We start from the raw sequence: 19515 nt of genomic DNA on the forward strand, positions 1-19515 counted from the left end.
TGGCACTGTGATGGCCCATGAGAGGCCCTCTGTTCCCAAATGTAGAAGCACTAAGTAAACTGAAGAAATAGTGCCTGTAATAGAGTGCTGGGAAGTGCAGTGTGGGCCGGACAAAGGGGCAAGCATGGCCCGCACCCTCATCCCAATGCAGGGCTGGCCTCTCATGTGGAGTGGAGTTCTGGCATTACCACCCCAATCCTGAGTCCCTTCCATCTGAGCTCCTTCTCCACTGCCCATGCCTTACAATGCTCTTATGCTGGTCTGCACTCCCAAAGCAGTGGCTCACCAAGGTTTGCTGTGTCCTCTTTGCTCCAAAATTACCTACTCCACTCCCTTAGTTACCCCCAGAGTCAAGAAAAAGAAACTTACAATTTTCTTAGTGCCATGGATTTTAATTTAGCATTAAGAGCATTAATTTGCATGTATACCATCGCCTTCCAGGATAGAGGGTATGCGTACGCAAAAGTGTCAGAGACCATTTTCCTTTGTGCCCCATTGGGTTCCTGCTAAGAAGTAACATATTTTAGAGGGGTCTCAGATTAGGGTGAGTTAGAACTGGTTTAGAGGACCATCAGAGATGTAGGACCCGTGTAGACCCATATAAACATATAGACTTCCATGGACCCATACAAACCTGGGTAGCATGTGTAGACCTAATCAGATCTGCGTGAACTGTTACTGTTCTTACCAAAAAAAAAAAAAAAAAAAGCCTACCAGAAAGAGAGTAGAGGGGCCTCTTATTTCATGTTTCATTACCACTATGGCAGGTTGTGAAATTATCTTGGACACTTGGCCCTTGACTATGAATTAGGTGATGCATTACCTTGTATTTGGGGATGGTCTTCAGAAGCTCTTTCACTGGGACATCTGTGCCAACCACACCCAGAAGAATGCCTTTTGATCTCTGTTGGAAAGCAAACATTAAGCAATAACAACAATAGTAAGTTACTTTGGTAGAAGGAATAGAACCTAGTGAGAAGCCACACACCATAGATCACTGTCTAGTACCTTCTGTAAGCTTCTAGAAATCAAGGATTAACCCAGATCTCTACAAGGCCCCTCTTCTACCCCCCCCCCCCCACTCCATATTGCTAGACAAGAATGGTAGCTTCTCAGGCCAAACACTCATTACCATACTTCTCAATACACGCCTATACCAGGGTGCCCTAATAGCCATCTCTTCTCGCTCCTGAAAATTCAAAATTAATGTGAAGTAGCACAAAAGTTTCAGCAACTAAGGACTGTGACCATTAACCAGTTTATTTTAGGGGAGATTTCTACAGGAAAGACTTAGCATGTTAACCGCTTTCTCAATTTACACTGCCATCTGGTGCCCAGAGGAAAGAGATAATAACCCTCACATTTGTAGCTGTGTATTGGCACCAAGGACCAAGGTGAAGGAACAGGCCCCCAGGACGGGTCCTCGTTTCCAAAGTCAGTGTGATGCATTGAAACTGTCCAGGTCAGAAAGACCTTCTGGAAGAAGAGACACATTGCTACTGTCTATTCTTTCTCCCCAGTTCAAGTCTACCTGGAACCTCAGAATTTGACCCTTTCTAGAAATAGGGTGTCATTGTTCTGAGGTGAAATCATCCTGGATTTAGGATGAGCCCTGTATCCAGTGACTGGTGTCCTTATAAGAGGACAGAGAGACCCACGAGAGGAGGAGGTCACATGGAGATGTAGGCAGAACTTCCACAAACAAAGGAATATCCAGGCGCTGGAAGGATCTTCCTTTAGAGCCTTCCAAGGAAACGTTGTCCTAGCGATGCCTTGATTTGGGGCTTCTAGAATCCAGAATGATGAGAATAAATTTCTATTGTTATAAGCCACCCATTTGTGGCCCTCTGTTACCACAGCCCAAGGAAACCAACACGAGGCTGGTCACTATAAATCGGGGAGGGGTCATTCGATTCTCTCCGGGTTTTTCCTTCCTCTGGTCATTGTTCACTTAACTTCGGGGAAAAGTGTTGCATCCTATAACATGACACCTGCCGGAATTCCTCTCATCTATTCTTGATTAAAAGTGAGGACAAATGATATATCCCCTATCCTTAACACAAATAAAGAAAGGTCACCAGGGCTTGAGTCAGAGGGTATCTGAGATAGCAACCCTCTTAGCATCAAGCAGGAGCACAGCCGCTGTACTCACGGTTTCGTTCTGCTTACTAAACACAGGCATGGCGACCGTGGTCATCAGGACGAGGCCCTGATCATCGGCAAGCTAGGTGGAGAGAAAAGCCAGTTACCTGGGAATGATCTGGAAACCACAGATGGCTGGAGGCCACGGCCCTCGACCGTCTCATCCTTTCCTGACCAGGGGCCACTGGGAATGGACCAGTGCCCACTCAAGCCAGTAGCCTAGAAGAGAATGTAACATCTCTCTACTCTGACTCAGAGATAAGGATCCCAGTCCATGGCTGCAGAAACAAAGTCAGTCGCCATCGATCAGTCCAGATATCTATTACCGTATTCAGCCATTTGGGTTCAAATAAAGCCTTGTTTGGATCATAGTGATTCATTTCATTTTATTACCACAGATTGATTTTATTCTTTTATACTGCAGACGTTTATGTGCAATATGTGCAATATGAATGCTTCTCCTTAATCTGAAAATTGAGGATCAGAAAACACGAGCATAAGGGTTTTATGAGTTGCCCCTGCTGGAAACAATGGAATCTGGAATCATTTATTCCCCCCAAGGTAGCCAAGTCAAGGCCCTTTGGTAGCTCTACACATCTCTGTGTGCCAGTCCCAGACAGAAAACAAAACAAAACCAAAACACAAAAATAACTTGATCATCTGATCTCTCAAATCACTGCTAAGAGGCTAACATTTCTCCTGAAATAACAACCCTTGAAATACGGCAAACGATACACTTCCGTGACCATCTGAAGTGCATACAAATGATTGAGACCCACCGTCACATCTGCTTTTCACATCATGTTGGGAGGCAGGCAGAAACCCTGACCCTGCCTTAATAACAGATGGGGAAACAGAGTCCTGGAACACAGTAGGCATTGGTCCAAAACGACCCTGGTTTTAATTCTCAGCTTTGAACCTTTATTAACTGTATTTGTTAAGCCTCCATGTCCTCATATGAAATAATGCCAATTATTCCCCAGCATTGTTGCCAGGATGATAAAATGTGAAACTTCCCAGCATTGTACCTGGCATAAGGACATGCTCGAAGGATGCTGGTTTCTTTTCCCTGTCTGAAGGTCACATGGCTAGTAAGTAGCAGAGTCTAAAGTGAGATCAAGGCATGTGACAGTTCTGACAGGGACCAAAATTAGGATGGAAAAGTCTGGTGGGAGAAAGATCCCTTCTGGTTTCGCAGTCCATTCTAGCCTCAAATGAAGCAATCTGTGAACGAGAATCCACTATCTTCAGTTTACGGTGCTTTCTGATGTGTACTTCTCCACAGCTTAGTTCCGTAGAAAAATCAGGTATTATTCCCTCAATCTTCTTGGGAAGAGGCATTTTATGGAGAAGATTCTAAAATCTAGGGGTTCCCATGGACTGAGGTCTCCATGGACTGGCTGGCCTTTGGAGAAAAGGTCATTAAACTCAGTACATCTTCCACCAGTCTTGTTCTTCCAATAGATTCCTTGAGCTATAGGGTCTCAGTACTTGCAGTGTGGTTCACAGAATATCAGCAGAATTAGTGTTTTAGAAATGAATAATCCTGAGCCCCACTCCAGACCCTCTGAATCTGAATCCTTATTTTGATAATTGGTATCCACATGAAAATTCAAGGAGCATTATTATAGGGCAATCCTTTTTACCATCAATACTCATGATAGCCAAAGAGAAGCCTGTAGGAGTAGAGAAGAGCTCCTAACAGAGACATATGGGGCCATGTTCTGGGTTTACATCTCCAAGGTGGGACCTGTATTCCTCCATTGCGAGATGAGGCAAGAATCTCATGTTCACTCAAGGACTAGGAATTCCTGGCGTGATGGTTAATTTTATGTGTCAACTTGGCTAGTCCACAGTGCCCATTGTTTTGGTCAAACACCAGCCTAAATGTTGCCATGAATACATTTTTTAGATGCGATTAAGCAAACTCTGATAAAGCAGATTACCCTTCATCCTGTGGGTATGTCTCATCCATCAGGTCAAGATCTTAAGAGAAAAAACAAGTCCCTCATGTAAGGAAGAATTCTGCTTGCCTACTACCTTCTGATGCAAGACTGCACCAGCCCCTCCTGCCAGAATCTCCAGCCTGCCAACCATCCTACAGATTTCAGATATGCCAGCCCCCACTATCGTGCAAGGAAATTCCTTACAATAAATCTCTCCCCCCCCATACAGATGATATATATCCTACATATAGAAAAAATAACTATCTATCTATCTATCTATCTATCATCTATCTATCTATCTATCTATCTATCTATCTATCTATCTATCTCCTATGGTTCTATTTCTCTGGAGACCCCTGACTGATACACATGGTAATCATGTAATCTATTATTTGGGGCAGCCTAATTTGGGTGTGAGAATAAGAAAACAAACTTACTACTATATCATAATATTATTAACTAAATAATATTGGCCATGAGATGGTAATGACAGTTTGTGAAAACATGGTTCCAACATCTTGCTAAAAATACTTAAAGTATCTACGGCCACCACTGGGGGTATGGAAGGCCATTTTCAAAGGCAGAACCAACACACTATAAACATCTCTCTTAGAATCAGAGATCTCCCATATTCCTCCTCCTTGATTAATCCTTAATGCTATACAGAAAACTGATTCGAGCTGATCCATAACCCTGGGCAACTTCCACTTTGCAATTCAAATCAAAATTTCAAGTGATGCCAACATGTATCATGGATGAAATCAAAACACACCATTGACAATAATGAGAAATGAAGCTTTTTCCTGCAACCAGTAAAAATCAGCTATAAATCACTGGTAATTGTTCTGGCACAAATACAAGATCGTGGGAAACTAACTTCAAAATATTAAGTCAGAATACAGTATCAGCGTCACTCAGAGGCTAATTCTAAAAGTAATTACGGCCTGTCATTACCTTAAAAAAAATCCCCATAATGTTGCATGTGAAAAACCATTCATTTTTTTTAACCAAACCCTGGTAAACAAAGGAAATGCAGTGATCTCAGTCTAGCCACTATCTGTGAGCATATGTACTCTCTCCCCGGTGTAGTTATGGCCCAGATTTGGACTGGCTTGGCCAGAACCCTAAACTGTAGTCTACTTGATGTATATAGCTCACTAGTGTGGCCATAAAGGCTGGCGGGGCCTGAAAATATCACATGCATGACACTAAGATGTTCCTCTGCACCCACCAGCTCCATCTCTCCAGTCTCCACAGATCTGGGGTCTGCGAATCTTAAACTGTCATGGAGAAGAAAGTTAATTTGTGCTGTGAGCACTTTATGATTGAAAGGTATTCTATAGTCCTGCCATAGGAAATAGCAGCCATTGGCAAACGCTTTTTGTCCAGACCACCAAGCAGGAGTTATGCAGCCAGCCACAGCCAGACACCCTCTGTCCCCACACACTAGGGGGTCCTTGCTTTTCTGTGGCCCCCTAACCTGTAGTGGCTGCTGAGGCAAGAGCTGCTTATGATTCATACACATGGCTTCCAAGAAAAATGCAGATGTAGAGTCAACATTCATTTTCCAAAGGGTAGGAACGGGAGAGAGAGGTCACCATGGTCCATCTGGGAAAAATCCCATTAACTCAAGTCCAAGTGGGAATCCTAAAATGAACTCCCATTCAATTACATTTGCCCAGGCTTTGAACGGGCCTCTGAAAAGCTTGGTTTTGGTGCTCTGTTGTATAATAAGTGTATATTATTCCATACCCTTCATTTCCTATGCTACATAATGGGGACCGTTCTGGTATCAAAGGAAATGATGAATAATAATACCGAACATCTGGTTTATAAAACACAAACTTGCTCAACAGATTGACTGCTTCCTGTCAGCTTCCCAAGTTAATCATACATGTGGGCTCGTATGAATATGCATTTGGATTCATGTGTGAGGTACATGTAGTGATGCCAGTCTTCTACGACTAATGCTTGATTAGTTTCCCACCAGTGGCACTAGCTGGCAGTGCAGACAAGTCTTGGGTATGGCCCCAGATAGAATAACCACCAGAGTTCTGGTCTATTGCTGTTGCTGCTGGTCTACTCATTGATTCCCTTGATAAACATTCCTTGAACATTGGCTTATGGGCCAAGTTCCATGCCATGTGCTGGAAGATACCTAGGCATAAGATAGAGGTCTTACTCTCCAGGGACCCTAAGTCTTCCAGAAGAGACAGAAAAGCAATGGGACAGTGGGAGAAGAGCTGGCTGAGGTGGTCACACTGGGTCTCACTGCATGAGCAGAGAAGCTATCTTCTTCAGGACTAGCCTGGACTGAAGTAAAAATGTCCAGCATTTACTGATGTCTGTCAGGGTTTATGTGACAGATTCAGAATGCTTCCTGAAATTCAGTTTAACAAAACCAGGCACAAATCCCTGCTACATAGCAGTTTCATCCAGTTGCTTTGTAAGAATATGTATCAGTGGAAAAATGAAGGGGGAGACATTTTCCAAAACTGCCCAGTACTTTTTTTCTCTTTTTTTCCCCTCAAATACTACTCCCTTTCTTTAGAGAAGTCCTCTACATCCCTTCATCAACAAGGTTCTCTTGGCAACTAATGTCTCCCATCCCACATGTCACTGGGTATGGAACCGAGGCTGAGCCAACCAGGATACTACACACACACACACACACACACACACACACACACACACACACTGCCCAGGCCACCTGGTTTTTTTTTCCCTCCAACATGGAGCTAATAGGAGAAACTCTCTACTTCCCTTTGTGGATAGTTATAAGAATGTAAGACTGACAACCATGTCCTTTCCCCATAGAGAAGGGACTGAGAAAATAAAGAAATAAAGTCAACCTAGAGACAGGAGGAGAGGTGTGTGTGTGTGTGTGTGTGCGTGTGATGGGGGAGAAGGAGAGGCAGAGAGGGAGAGGGAGCAAGGAAGAGGGACAAGGAGAGAGGGAACCAGTCCCTGGATGCCTTCATCCCTAAGCTCAACCCCATTCATGCTATTTTCCATTACTGGGGTCCCTGGGGCAATGTTTTGTTTTTGCCCAAGTGAGTATGGATTGGATTTGTAACTCTAATAACAGAAGAATCCTGACTTGCACAAGTGCCAATATTGACTAGAGAAAAACCTAGGTAGCTACAGATACTCAGTGAAGTGGTCCCAAGTACCTTGTACAACCCACACAGGGAGACATTGCAGAAGCCGAAAGGGCCAAAGGAAAGATAGTCCCAATATGATGAGTGGCTGTGTGTCCTTTCCACAAGGGAGGAAATTTAGGTATCCCTAAAGTACCCAAATACTGAATGGCAATAGGCAGTAATGGGTAGCCATCTGGGGAAATGATGACTCTTTATGATGGTATAAAAACTATTGTCATTGGGATTTTGTGTAAAACTTTCATAACAAATAGACGTTTGCCTGCTTTGAGAAAAGAGCCTGCGTGAGAAGTTGCAGAACCAGAGTCTGCTTTGACAGAGTTGCAAGAACCCACTGAGAAAGAGGACAGGAAGGGAGGCAGGTTGCAGGCATTGCCGGGCCCTGGCAGGGCCCTTTCCATTGGGACAAGTTGTGGCTCCAGGGATGTCTGGGCATCCATTTGAAAGACACCGTTACGCTGTCTTCTTCATGTCTCCACTCATAGGAAGTTTGCCAGGATCAGTGGCAGGACTCTGAGTCCCCTGCAGCTAGAGATCCCTGAGGGTGAGTGCCAAGCCCTAGAGGAAGGAGGAGACCTGGACATTGGGCCCTAGAAGGCATTTGAACAAGTGAAGGGCAGTCCTCAAATGGGCTGCCAGGTGGTTTTCAAGCACAGCCTCCTGACATAGCTGCTCAGCCCTGAAGGCTTGGGCTCAAAGAGAAGTTGGTGCAGAAATGGGGAGCTCAGCTCAGGAAAAGAATGGCTCTAAGCCAAGAACAAAAGCCAACTCATCAACTCTTCTCAAAGATTGTATTTCTTCTATACTTTGCCCTTCTTATGTTTGTGTTTTTCTTTTTCATTAAAGCCAATCAACATATTGACTATGTTAATGGAGTACCTGATATAAACGTATACCCTAATAATAGACATTTTATCTATGTGTACATAATTTGTGAGTACACAGCTGCATTTCTGCTGTGTCTTCCTTCCAACACCTGGGATGAACACCAACTTGCACTCCATGAAGGGACACTGCCACCATCTAGTGGCAGTCCGGGTGAATTACAGGCACAACGTCCTGGGAGATGAGCCATTTCCAGAGGGTAGTCTTTCAACAAAAATGTATTTAAAAGGCAGGGATTGTCACTTAGTTCCCCACCCAGTGGAAGCAAAGATAGCCTGTCTCAACTCATGGTTCTGTTAATAAACTCCACCTTGACAGGGAAAAAAATAGTACCAAGGTGGAAAAACAAAGCTTTGTACATCTTTAAATAGAAGATGAAACATTTTAAAAGACAAACTATTGATTCTTTAAGGTGCACAGGATCTGATAATGTGTCAAGGGAGTGAAGGAAGGGGGAGGTCTTCTCTCTCCTCTCTCCATGAGCTTAAGTTTACCAATGACCTAGGAATCCCCAAGGGCCACTCTTTCAGTAGCACATGATGGGGGGCAATGGGAACAAGATGGGAACAGACGGCAGCTATGTCCTCAGTTTTTACACTCCATAGCAAGGGGAGGGTAGATAGTAGAAAACCACCAGAAAAACACTTTGTACAAATTAGTGAGAGCACCAGGGAGGGAATTGGGGAAACACAGATCCAGAAAAGGATATGTGAGCAGAATATGTGGCCATGTAGAGACCCTCCACAGAAACAAATCCCTGGGCCTTCCTTTTTATTCCAAGACCAAAAAGTCCTCTATACCTACCCTTTCAATGCCTGCCTATGGCCCCTTCCCCAATTCTCCCACTCCTTCCCTCATCCCAGCATCCCTTATCTCTAATATTGAACTGAGATTGGGAGAAAAAAATCTAGTATGAGCCACACTCAATGATGGGTCTTAACTACTGTCCTGGATACACACCTCCTGCTGGAGATGCAGACACTTTACAGAGGAAGAACGAGTGAAACCCACTGAAACATGAAAACTAAACCCTATTGGTGCATCTTATGCCTGAAAAGGGTGCACGGTATCAGCATTACCTGTTTGGCTGATGTTAACATCATCTGACTCCATGAATGTTACTCTTATTTAGATTTCCACAGCTGTTAGTTATAGTCATTAAATTTACTGGCTGTTTCAATAGTGACCAGTTTTAAATGAGAGGCTTTACACATGTATACATATTTAAAAATACAATTGCTCAATAATCTAAAATGCCATTTTGAAATGAGAAGAGAAAGAAAGAATAGCTTGTTTCTGTGATAAAGCAAAGATTTCTAAATCACCTTGCTGTACCTATGTATCTTTGATCTTTTTTTCTGTAAATATCTTCTTTGTATGGTTGAAAATTTTAATAAAAGGAACATTCCCAAGAATTTTCATATACATAAAGCATTTTATAAATAAAACCACTCAACAGCATGTTTGCAATGAATATTAGTGCCTTAAAATAATAATAACAATAGTAATAATCCTATTCAAAGAAATCTTTTTTATAAAGATCAAATACTCCATTAAACAAACCATGGTAACACTGACATGAAAATCCTATGAGAATAAAGTTTTTATATTCTGGGTTAAACATATTATGCTTGATTATAAGTATTTTAGATGTTCTGTATAGTAAAAGGTTTACAAAAAGCAGGCATTACTATTTTTAATTGAAGGAATGGTTCTTTCAGTGTAAGCGATATGAACTGTCTGCCTTTTATGATACTATGCATGTGAACTGCTTCCTTTTTAAAATCTAGACAATTTTAAGAACACCAATCATTGTTTAGATTCTCATTTTGCACTGGCATCTTTCAACATTTTTGTAAGATGCCTGAATCCTAAATAACATAAGGCATTAAAAAAGTAGCAGTGGAAAATAAAAAGAAATAAGAGTAAGTCAATCTTCCAAGTCACATTTCCCCTTGCTTTGCATTCGATTGTCTTGGTAAAGTGCAGTCACTCAGTCCTCAAGAATGCTCCACCAATGACATTTTCCTTTTAGCTGAGACATTTCTGCTTCTTACTGAATCATTATTCCTTGCATCTGAGATTTGGAGACCCTGAGTTCTTATGAGATTTATTGCACTTTAAGTTGTCTCAATACAAAAGTCAACAGATTTCCCTCTTTAAACTTTGCATCTTGTATGAACTCAATTGTTGAATTTGTTTGTCTTCTCTTTATTGTTTTAACAACCTGAAGACAACTTTGTGAGAGATAGTGCTGGATAATGATGGAACATCTGTATGATAATCTCAAACTAATGGTCTTCTAATAAAGTTGTTATTATTTGGGAAAATTTTTATGTTGTTTCTTCTTTTCCCAACATTTCTGAGATATGTCATTAAGCAAGGAATATGTTTTATGAGTAAATATCTAAACAGAGGGAAGATGTGGTCTTTGGCCAGGGACACGTATATAAGTAAACCCATGGGCAAGAGAATATTACACATCAACATATCTGAAAGCTATTCTATGAAACCACTTTGTTTGTTTATTAGGGTACAACACGTTTATTTCAAGAATGCTCCAGAATAATGACAATAAATATTACCATAGGGCACTGGGTTTTGGCTAATATTCATGATAAGCTTTGACACATACCTGACCCCGCCCCCCCCATAGCTGAGCATTTATATTTTCACAAACGTGGTTTAGACACCTCCCAAATAGATGCCTGAAAATACAGTCAACTCTTGGAGCTTTGGGCCCCTGGGATAAAACCTTCCTCTTGTTTAAAGACCCCCTGAAACGTCGCTTCCTCCATAAAACCTTCCCTAACGAAGTGGAAATGGGAACCAGATGTTCTCAAACTTCACTACAAAGATAATCATATTTATTCTACAACCTAAGATACCATCTAGGACCAAATTTGTGCAAACTGTTAATACAGCAGTTACTGAACACTGTAGCTAGAAGAAAAACTGAAAATTCGGTAGAGCTTGTAAACTCCAAGGGCAGAAGTTGGGAATGATTCCTCTTTTTATCCATAGCATTCAGCACAGATATGGTATATAAGAAGCGCTCCGTACATGATCCCAGAATGAATTTATTTCAACCCTGCCCTTTTATTTATTTTATAAGTGAGGTCCAAGGGGGAAAAGAAGTCACAGAGAATTGGTACCAGAATGTGGACAAGACAGTCCTTTTATATTCTGTGGCCACTGCTCGCTCATGGCTCCTTCACTCAGTATCTTTGTGCACTGTGCCTGTGCTAGTGTGGTGACAGACTATGAGAAGGTTCTGAGAAGCTGCTGCTTACATGCTGCTGTTGCTACTGGTAGGGACGGAATGTTCGTGATGTCCAGCCAATGCCACAGAGATAAAAGAAAATATTTTTTTGTTTTCTTTTTCTTTCTTTCTTTCTTTCTTTCTTTCTTTCTTTCTTTCTTTCTTTCTTTCTTTCTTTCTTTCTTTTTTTTTTGTAACAGCTTAGTTGAACACTATGACTTCCTTGGAAAGCAGCACAGAGAGGAGTAATGAGCTATAGATACACCTGGAATTAAATCCCAGAGCAGGTTACCTAAACTTATGGAGTCATTTTTATTTATACATCCTTCCATCCAACCATCCATCCATCCATCCATCCATCCATCAATATCTATAGCCAAGCACAGATTGCTATTACCAAACATTGCTTTAAATGTTTTTGTATTTACATAGCCTTAAATTTAACCCTGACATAGACCTTGCAAAGTGTCCATGCCCATTTTGTAGCTGAAGAAATAAAGGCACAAAGTACCTTGCACCAGTTCACAGAGAGCAACAGGATGGGGATTCAGGCTTTGGCCCAGGTGATGCTAGAGGCCCTGTCCCAATCACTGTGCCCTCAACTTCCTTTCTGTAAAGGACAAAGGTTGTGTTTTGCCTTAAGGAGCCTGGAGTGCAATAAAAGAGGCAACCACAGTAATCATCACTAAAGCAGGAATACCCTCCATAGTTCTTGGGAGGAATAAATGCAATTATAGATTTAAAGCACCCAGTACAGTGCCTGGCACATCCAACAAATGCTCTCCTAAGGACCATTCTTGGCTAGGGGAGAGAAGTTCATTAGCTTCTTCAGAATTCAGCCACTGCTCTACTAAATTAGAACTCCATCCATCTCTCCATTTCAACTGCATAAACACAATAGAAAAATATTACTCCTTTGTCCCATGACAGAACATCATGACTTTCATAGCTAAACAAAATGCCTCAGAACGCTGTTGGGGGTGACGGTTATTGTAATTGTAAACATTGAAGGAGGTTAGGAAGGAAGCATACTGGGAAGGAAACTGTCAGGAGGAAGGGGCTGGGGAAGAAGGAGACAGATGCTTCAGAAGCACCCAGCCTCCAAATGATCTACTGTGTCCCAGGCCTGGGGAAACATGGATGGGGCCAATCCAAGCACAAGGGTTCATGATTCAGCAAGTGGTTCAATTCTGTGAGTCATTTCTGGAAAAAGAAAATCCATACCATGGCATTAGTCCTTTGCCTGACATTTTTCTACTTTATGAAACTAGGTTGGGTTTTCCAAAATCCTTCCAGTTAATTTGAAGGGATAAACATCTAACTTTCTGTTTGTGAACTTGCTAGTCGTATTGCTGTACAGGATTGCGCAAGTGCTCCAGTTTACCCCAGAGGGCATTTCAGTCGACTCCTTTGGCATGAGTTATCTGAAAGCTCACACAGAGCCATCCCTGCAGTTCTCAGGGAACCGGGCTACATTTGGGTTTGTAATGAGTATACATCCACTAATCTGGGGTCTGACCAGCCAATAATGTGGAAAAGGGATCAGGCAGTTGAACTATGACCAGACCAACTAAGTGACTCAGTTTAGAAAGACAAACTGAAAAGACAGTTGTTTCATTAAAATTAAAATCAATTTTTATGGGCAGAAACAATACAGGTAGATAAATTCCGCAGGCAAAAATTGTGATGGTTGGTATCAAAACATTATGCCCCCCAAAAGTAAAGAAAGTGAAGGCTATGCCTATGAGTGTATAGTGTGTATGTGTGTGTGTGTCTTTTCTCTTAAGTAATACATGACATTTTTGTACCACACCTGCCACACAGGAAATCCTTACCTGTGAGGACCCACCAAGGAAAGTTAGCATCAGTGATTTGGCATTGATTTCATATAGACTTGGCTTAGATTTACATTTTGATATAGATTTGGTTTCCAGATGAATAATTGAATTGAATTGACTTTCATTAACCCTGTGTTGGAATGGTGTTCTTTACTGGGCCTTCTCTCTCACTTCCTCTTTCCTATAGAACTAATGGAAACATAGTAACACAACCAGAAAATAAATGATTTTCTGATCTAGTCCATACTCTCTGGGCTGCTGATTCTTTCCTTCATTCAGGTATTCCATGAAGCTGCCCCCTAAATGATACTCTCTCTTCCAGGGCCTTGACCGATAAAGTGTACATTCATATGCTGCTTTCAAGAAACACATCTAGTGTGTCAAGTGATAGATACAGTTGTCCTAAATCTACCAATAAATACAGAGGAGACCTCACAACAGCAATTCTTTGAGCTCATTATCACCTTTGGGTCAATAAGTATGCCCTGTGGAATGGCATCTAGAAGCAAGGAAATCAGAACATCAGGTGTCCTGTGATATCCTCTCTTGAAGAGGAAGCATAATGTCAGTTATGGTGACATTAATGCCACCATAGCCCACTTCATTGGCTTTTTTAAATAGCTCTTCTCAATCATCTGCCTTCCTTTCTATGTAGAAGGAAAAAGAGTGTCTATACTTGAGGAGGTGAGAACAACTCTAATGAAAACAATTTTTTAAATTACATTGTTTTTACTCAGATGTTTCTTCAATTTTTGAAAGAAAAGGCTGTTTCATCTTAGTAATGCTATCAGTAGAGTTTGTATTTTTCCACATCTCAAGACAGCCCTATTTTATAGTTGTGCTTGATTTAAATAAATAGTAGAAAACATTCACATACCTTAAATACATGAGAATTTTTTTAAAGAAGAATTTGAATTCCTAAGACACTAAACATGAAGTCTGGGGCTAGAAAACTTTGAGATAGTAGGGATTTTTGAATCAACTCTTGGTTCTCGGCTTTACAAAAATATCTACTTTTTTGCTCGTTTTTAGAACACCAGATTACATCGGGGTTTCAAAGCCATTTCTGCTTTATTTGTATCAAATTTGTCCCTCTTAAACAACGTTTACTACTAGCATAATGGGTAGTATTGCTTCTGCCATGGCCAGCCCGCCCTCTGGTTGGGTAGTCAGTGTGGATACCCCTGGCAAGCACCGTTCATGTGCTTCTCAGGAGAGTCCTGCAAAGGGGATGTTTTCACCCCATCATGACAAGGAGAAAACCAAGGCTCAGGATGATGGTGTCCTGGTCCCAAGGTTCCCAGGCAGAACTGACAGGGCTGGGCCTCACCTCCATCTTCAGCTGACACTGAAGCTGGTCTTTGGACAATTGGGCTCTCTTCCCTCTGCCATAAGCGTGCAATGGCCCCATTCTGTCATGCACACACACCACTAAGGCCTGCACTGTGCAGTAACAGCACTCTCCAAATAGCAACCGGGGCAGAAATCACCCTTACCTGCTCCATTTTTCGCTTTTGAAAGCCAAGGGAGTCTTTCCTTTGAATCAGCCCTGACTGAAGCATGAGTAGGACAGGAAACACCTCCAAATGAGGTTTGTAGAGGGTAGGTAACCCCCAGGGTTCAACCATGCACCTGCATTTCCTTGGATTGCCCAGACTCAGATCAGTGTTGCTCTAAGTATCTGATATGGACTGGGCCTTTGACTAAAGATCAAAAATGACTTCTTTCTGTTAGAAAATGAACATTTTTTGATAAACAAAGGCACTTTTTAGATTGTCCCATGTAAGACAACACATCATTGATAAACTGTCCATCTTCTGTTTAGAGCTGTTTGTACCAAGAATCAATGTAATTGTATGTGTGTTTTTAAAACCGAGTTTGGATTTCCCAGTTTTTTATATGTTTCTGGAGTGAGTTAGGTTTACCAAACAATTATTAGGCTAAGCCTTATTCATCCATTTAATATATTTATGAGTAATGCATTTAGTTCACTGTTATTATAAATATAGCTAATTACTTATAAAAATACATGCTCACTGCACAGAGTTTGAAAAGTTCAGAAATGTATCAAGAATAAAGCAAAATAAATACTTGTTCTTCTCCCAAGAGAGAATATCCCCTATTAGACATGCCTATGCATTTCTTTCCAATTATTTTTTTTATTTTGTTAATGTTTATTTATTTTTGACAGAGAGAGAGAGAGAGAGAGCAGAGGAGGGGCAGAGAGAGAGATGGAGACACAGAATCTGAAGCAGGCTCCAGGTTCTGAGCTGTCAGCAAGAGCCTGACACAGGGCTCCAACTCACAAACCATGAGATCATGACCTGAGCTGAAGTCAGACACTTAACTGACTGAACCACCCAGGCACCCTTCCAAGGATGTTTTGTACATCTGTATGTTTACACACACACACACACACACACACACACACACACACACACACACAGAGCATAATGTACATAAAATGTTATATTCTGATTTTAAAATTAATTTGTTTCTTACATTATTAAATTTCATTTTGAACACAATTTTATAATGGCTACCTATCCTTTGGAACCTCGGTAACTTTTGTCACCACTTTCCTATTGCTGGGTATTTTGGCTCTTCTTTTCCTCAATATAGATAAAATTGCAAGTCACTGACCAATTTAGGTTAGATTCTTTCTACAGAAGAGGATTACTGGGTCCAAGCCTGCAAGTGTGAAAGTTCTTTATATGTACTAGCAATGTATTCTTGGAGGTTTTTTGTTTTGTTTTGCTTTTTTGTTTCTAACCAATTTTTATGCCTAACAGTGTAAAAGTTAAAAACTAAAAAAAAAAAAACAACTATTTTTTCATACTGAATTCTGGTTCTTACCTTGCTTTATCCTTATTATAAACTATAACTTTCCCATGAAAGTTCTCATATACATGAACATGGGGTGAAACCTGAATATTTTTTCCAGATACATAACTAAACACATTATGAGGTTGTTTAAAATGAGCCAATTAGCTTTTTAAAACAAGAAATGCAAATAAGCCTCCTGCTTCTGAACGGGGGACCCCATGGTCCCCCATTGGCCCACATGGGACTTCAATCGGAGGAGCTCTTATATGCTGCTCTGCTGGCCATCCCAACCATTGGGAAGCCATGCACTTTGAATCTGAGCATCTTGGATTCCTGTATTTATAGTCGCAAACACAGAGTTGGAGAGGACCACGGGGGAGAGTGGTTGGCCAAGACTCCCATGGGTATGAAACTGGCAGAGTACATCTCCTTCCTCAGCTGGTCTGGACTGCCACAGATAAACCCACACAGAACTACAGTGGGGAACAAACTACTGGGTTCTGTGATCACCCTTCTGGTTCAGCAATATGCTGTGACTCTGATCTCCACAGAGTTCCATCACACTGGATACGGGAAATGGCAAGACTTACTGTGGTTTCTGCTTCCCTTTCCTTATTCACAGAATGGATCTACCAATGTCAGTGGTAGCCCACCGTGCTACCATCTTTCAGACTCAGCGTTGTCAATCTTGCCAGCCCCAGTTTGGGAATACATATAAAAGATGCCTGTACATGTTCCTCTAAAACAGTAAATGATAAGGGTTTGGGAAAATAGGGTTATCAAAACAAGATATAATAATTTACACACAAAGCAAGTAAAGGTAAAAGCAAATGAGTCATAAACCAGAACCAACCGTAAACTGTTACCACCTCTCAGTTTTGCACTTCATTTGCATGGATTTTGCCGGTTATGTAACTATAATGAAACACTAAAATCACGAGACCTACAGTTCTATGAAAACAGCAGCCTTGCAAACTTTCAATTTTCTATTTTCAATGACAGTTAATTCAACATTTCAAAGTACGGAAGTTAAATGAGGCGAAGAATGATAAATGATGCCCCCGATTGCTGAAATCTGATTACACAGAGATAAGAACAGGCCAGATTCTACTTGCACAAGTTTGTACCTAAAGAACGAGACAAATGAGAGAAAGAAGGGAAAAAAGTAAAAAGGGAAGAAAAACTTGGCAGAAACGAATGCTTCCATTTATCCCTCCTAAATAGAATATAAACAAGGACACAAAGAAAATGCAAATGGATTCAGGATCCCATTGACACTCAGAGGGGGATATTAATAAACCAGTTCCATCCTGAAAGAAAACCCAAAAATCGACCTCCATTTAAGAAGCTAATTTATGCACTCCTGAGTCCTCATACAAGTTAAGCAGCACAGAATATCACAGCAGGCCTAGAACAACAGATCTTGAACCCTGCTGTGTTTGTTCAAGAAGGCAAGTTAAGCTATTCCTAACAGGAAACAAAATATGCAGTCGGGCTATTAAACAGGGATCGTTTTGCCATACTGTGCAGCCCTGAATGCATCAATTGCTGTTCCAAACAGGATTAGAGATGTGGTTTTCTTTAACTATGGTTTTGAGAAAAATGCTTATGCCTGCTCAGAATTCTCAGACGGATATTAACTAATATAGTGCCGGGCAAGACAGAGCACTTTGGAAACCTTCAAGAAACTGTCTCTGGCAAACTCCAAAGTGGTGTGAAAGTAGCACAAAATGAAGGGAAGCAGGTACCGATGTATGGAAAAGTTAACACACGTAAACAGCCAAATTTGGAATTGCCCAAAGAATATTTTTGCCTTTAAGTATTGAAGGTCTCAGTCTACAGTGATGAATCATGCAGTGAACAACCGATGTTTCGTTCCTATAGATAAAACCTACCTGAATGAATATGCAGCTTGAAAAATGGACTATTTTTGCTATGAATGACTATTGAATGTACATTTGCAAATGGTTTTGGGTAATTCCGCTATGCTATTATTATAAAATAGGACCTCCCAGATATTTTTGTAGAAGTCAAGAAGTACCATGTAAAGAAAAAAAAAGGCAAACCTTTCTTACATATGGACCTTTCTTCATTGTTCAAGAACAATCAATCAACTGGTTTAGAAAGTGGTTCAACTTCCACTAAAAAGAACAGATTTGTGATGGCTTGAGGGTGTCAGGTCTGTATTGCTACATCATTTTTAACCAAGACTTCAGGACACTTCACTGCATTTGGTGAAAATATTTAATATTGATCAGGCATTTCACCAGTTACTACTATCCCAATGTGGTATCAGGGATTGAAATTTATGGATAGAGTCTAGAAATTATCTCAGAGGTGCTTAAGAATCACAGGAAAAACAAAAAAAAAATTCTTTTTTGCAAGCCACTCTTCTAGAAAATAGTCATAAACTAGAAGATAAGTCTTGAAAGGTCCTCCAAATATCAGAATTATGAAAACCATAACATACAGACAACAATCATTAATGACTACTACACATATGAGGGACACCCAAATGGGACATTTTTAGTGATAGATCAGCTAAGAGATTAAAGTAAACATGTTTACAGAGACATAATCATTTAAAATATTTATGGAGAAAACAGTTGCAGATGATACAGAGAGATTCCAACAAAAACACAGCACAAATGCAGACACCATATGGTCCAACGTATACACCCATGACCTCATGTAAAAAGCAGGCCAAAGACGTAACAGCTGGAGATGTCTCCCCTTTACCCCCAGAACAACAAACTCTTGGGTTTGGAAGAGGTTCATTATAATCATGGCCATGGATGGGTGAAATCTATGGATAATGTCAAAGACTTTGGGAAGGAATCTCTCAAAGCAATTGTCCCTGGAAGCCTTTGCTTTGTTGAGGTTTCAAGCCCTATCCGCATTTCCTGCTGACTCCATGTAAAAGGTGAAGTCAGGTAATGGAGAGATTTTAATGAAATAAGAAGAACGTCACATATCTCCCAGGCTCTTTTGTCATCTCCTGATTATTCATCAGGCTTGAATCAGAACCACAAATCACTGCAGAGGCCCAATACCACCACATCACATATGATCTGCTGCTCCAAATCATACAAAATGGTAATAGAAATTCTAAGTTGTTGAAGGCCAAGACATGCAAATGGTAATAGAAATTCTAAGTTTGTGAGTGTCTAGCATATGTCAAGTTCTATACTAGGCACAAGTAAGAGAAATAACTCTCATAACAAAACTGGAAAGCCAGTCTATCATTCTTGGTAAATAAAAGAAACCTAAAGCTTAGATAAGTTAATTAACTTGCCCATAGTCACAAATGGATGAAGGCTGGAATGGAACCCACCATATTCCTTTGCTGCTCAAGCAGCAAGACAATATTTTGAAGGGGGGGTTGCTGGTGCTCATAAGAACCCCATCCTTCTAGCAAAGTCCTCTGTACGTGTCACTGAAGTAACACTGGGGAA

General features: G+C 41.0%; 1 protein-coding gene and 1 long non-coding RNA gene across 6 annotated transcripts in view; one reads left to right on the forward strand and one right to left on the reverse strand.

The window, feature by feature from the left end:
• CACNA2D3 (calcium voltage-gated channel auxiliary subunit alpha2delta 3) overlaps positions 1-19515 on the reverse strand; it is an 860192-nt gene that overhangs the window by 215760 nt on the left and 624917 nt on the right. For 3 of the 5 annotated variants that reach the window (XM_058726524.1, XM_058726523.1, XM_058726527.1), the window contains 2 exons: positions 2153-2224; positions 824-904 (listed from right to left, as the gene is read on the reverse strand). The exons of the other annotated variants lie outside the window; for them this stretch is intronic. In XM_058726524.1, coding sequence (XP_058582507.1) covers positions 824-904; positions 2153-2224 — 153 coding nt within the window. The remainder of the gene's footprint in view (positions 1-823; positions 905-2152; positions 2225-19515) is intronic. 5 annotated transcript variants of the gene reach the window in all.
• On the forward strand, positions 1869-2517 carry LOC131510026 (uncharacterized). Its single transcript, XR_009260863.1, has 2 exons — positions 1869-2026; positions 2179-2517. It is a non-coding gene; the product is annotated as an uncharacterized LOC131510026 (long non-coding RNA).

The sequence above is a fragment of the Neofelis nebulosa genome, chromosome 4 (assembly GCF_028018385.1).
Source record: "Neofelis nebulosa isolate mNeoNeb1 chromosome 4, mNeoNeb1.pri, whole genome shotgun sequence".
Lineage (NCBI taxonomy): Eukaryota > Metazoa > Chordata > Mammalia > Carnivora > Felidae > Neofelis > Neofelis nebulosa.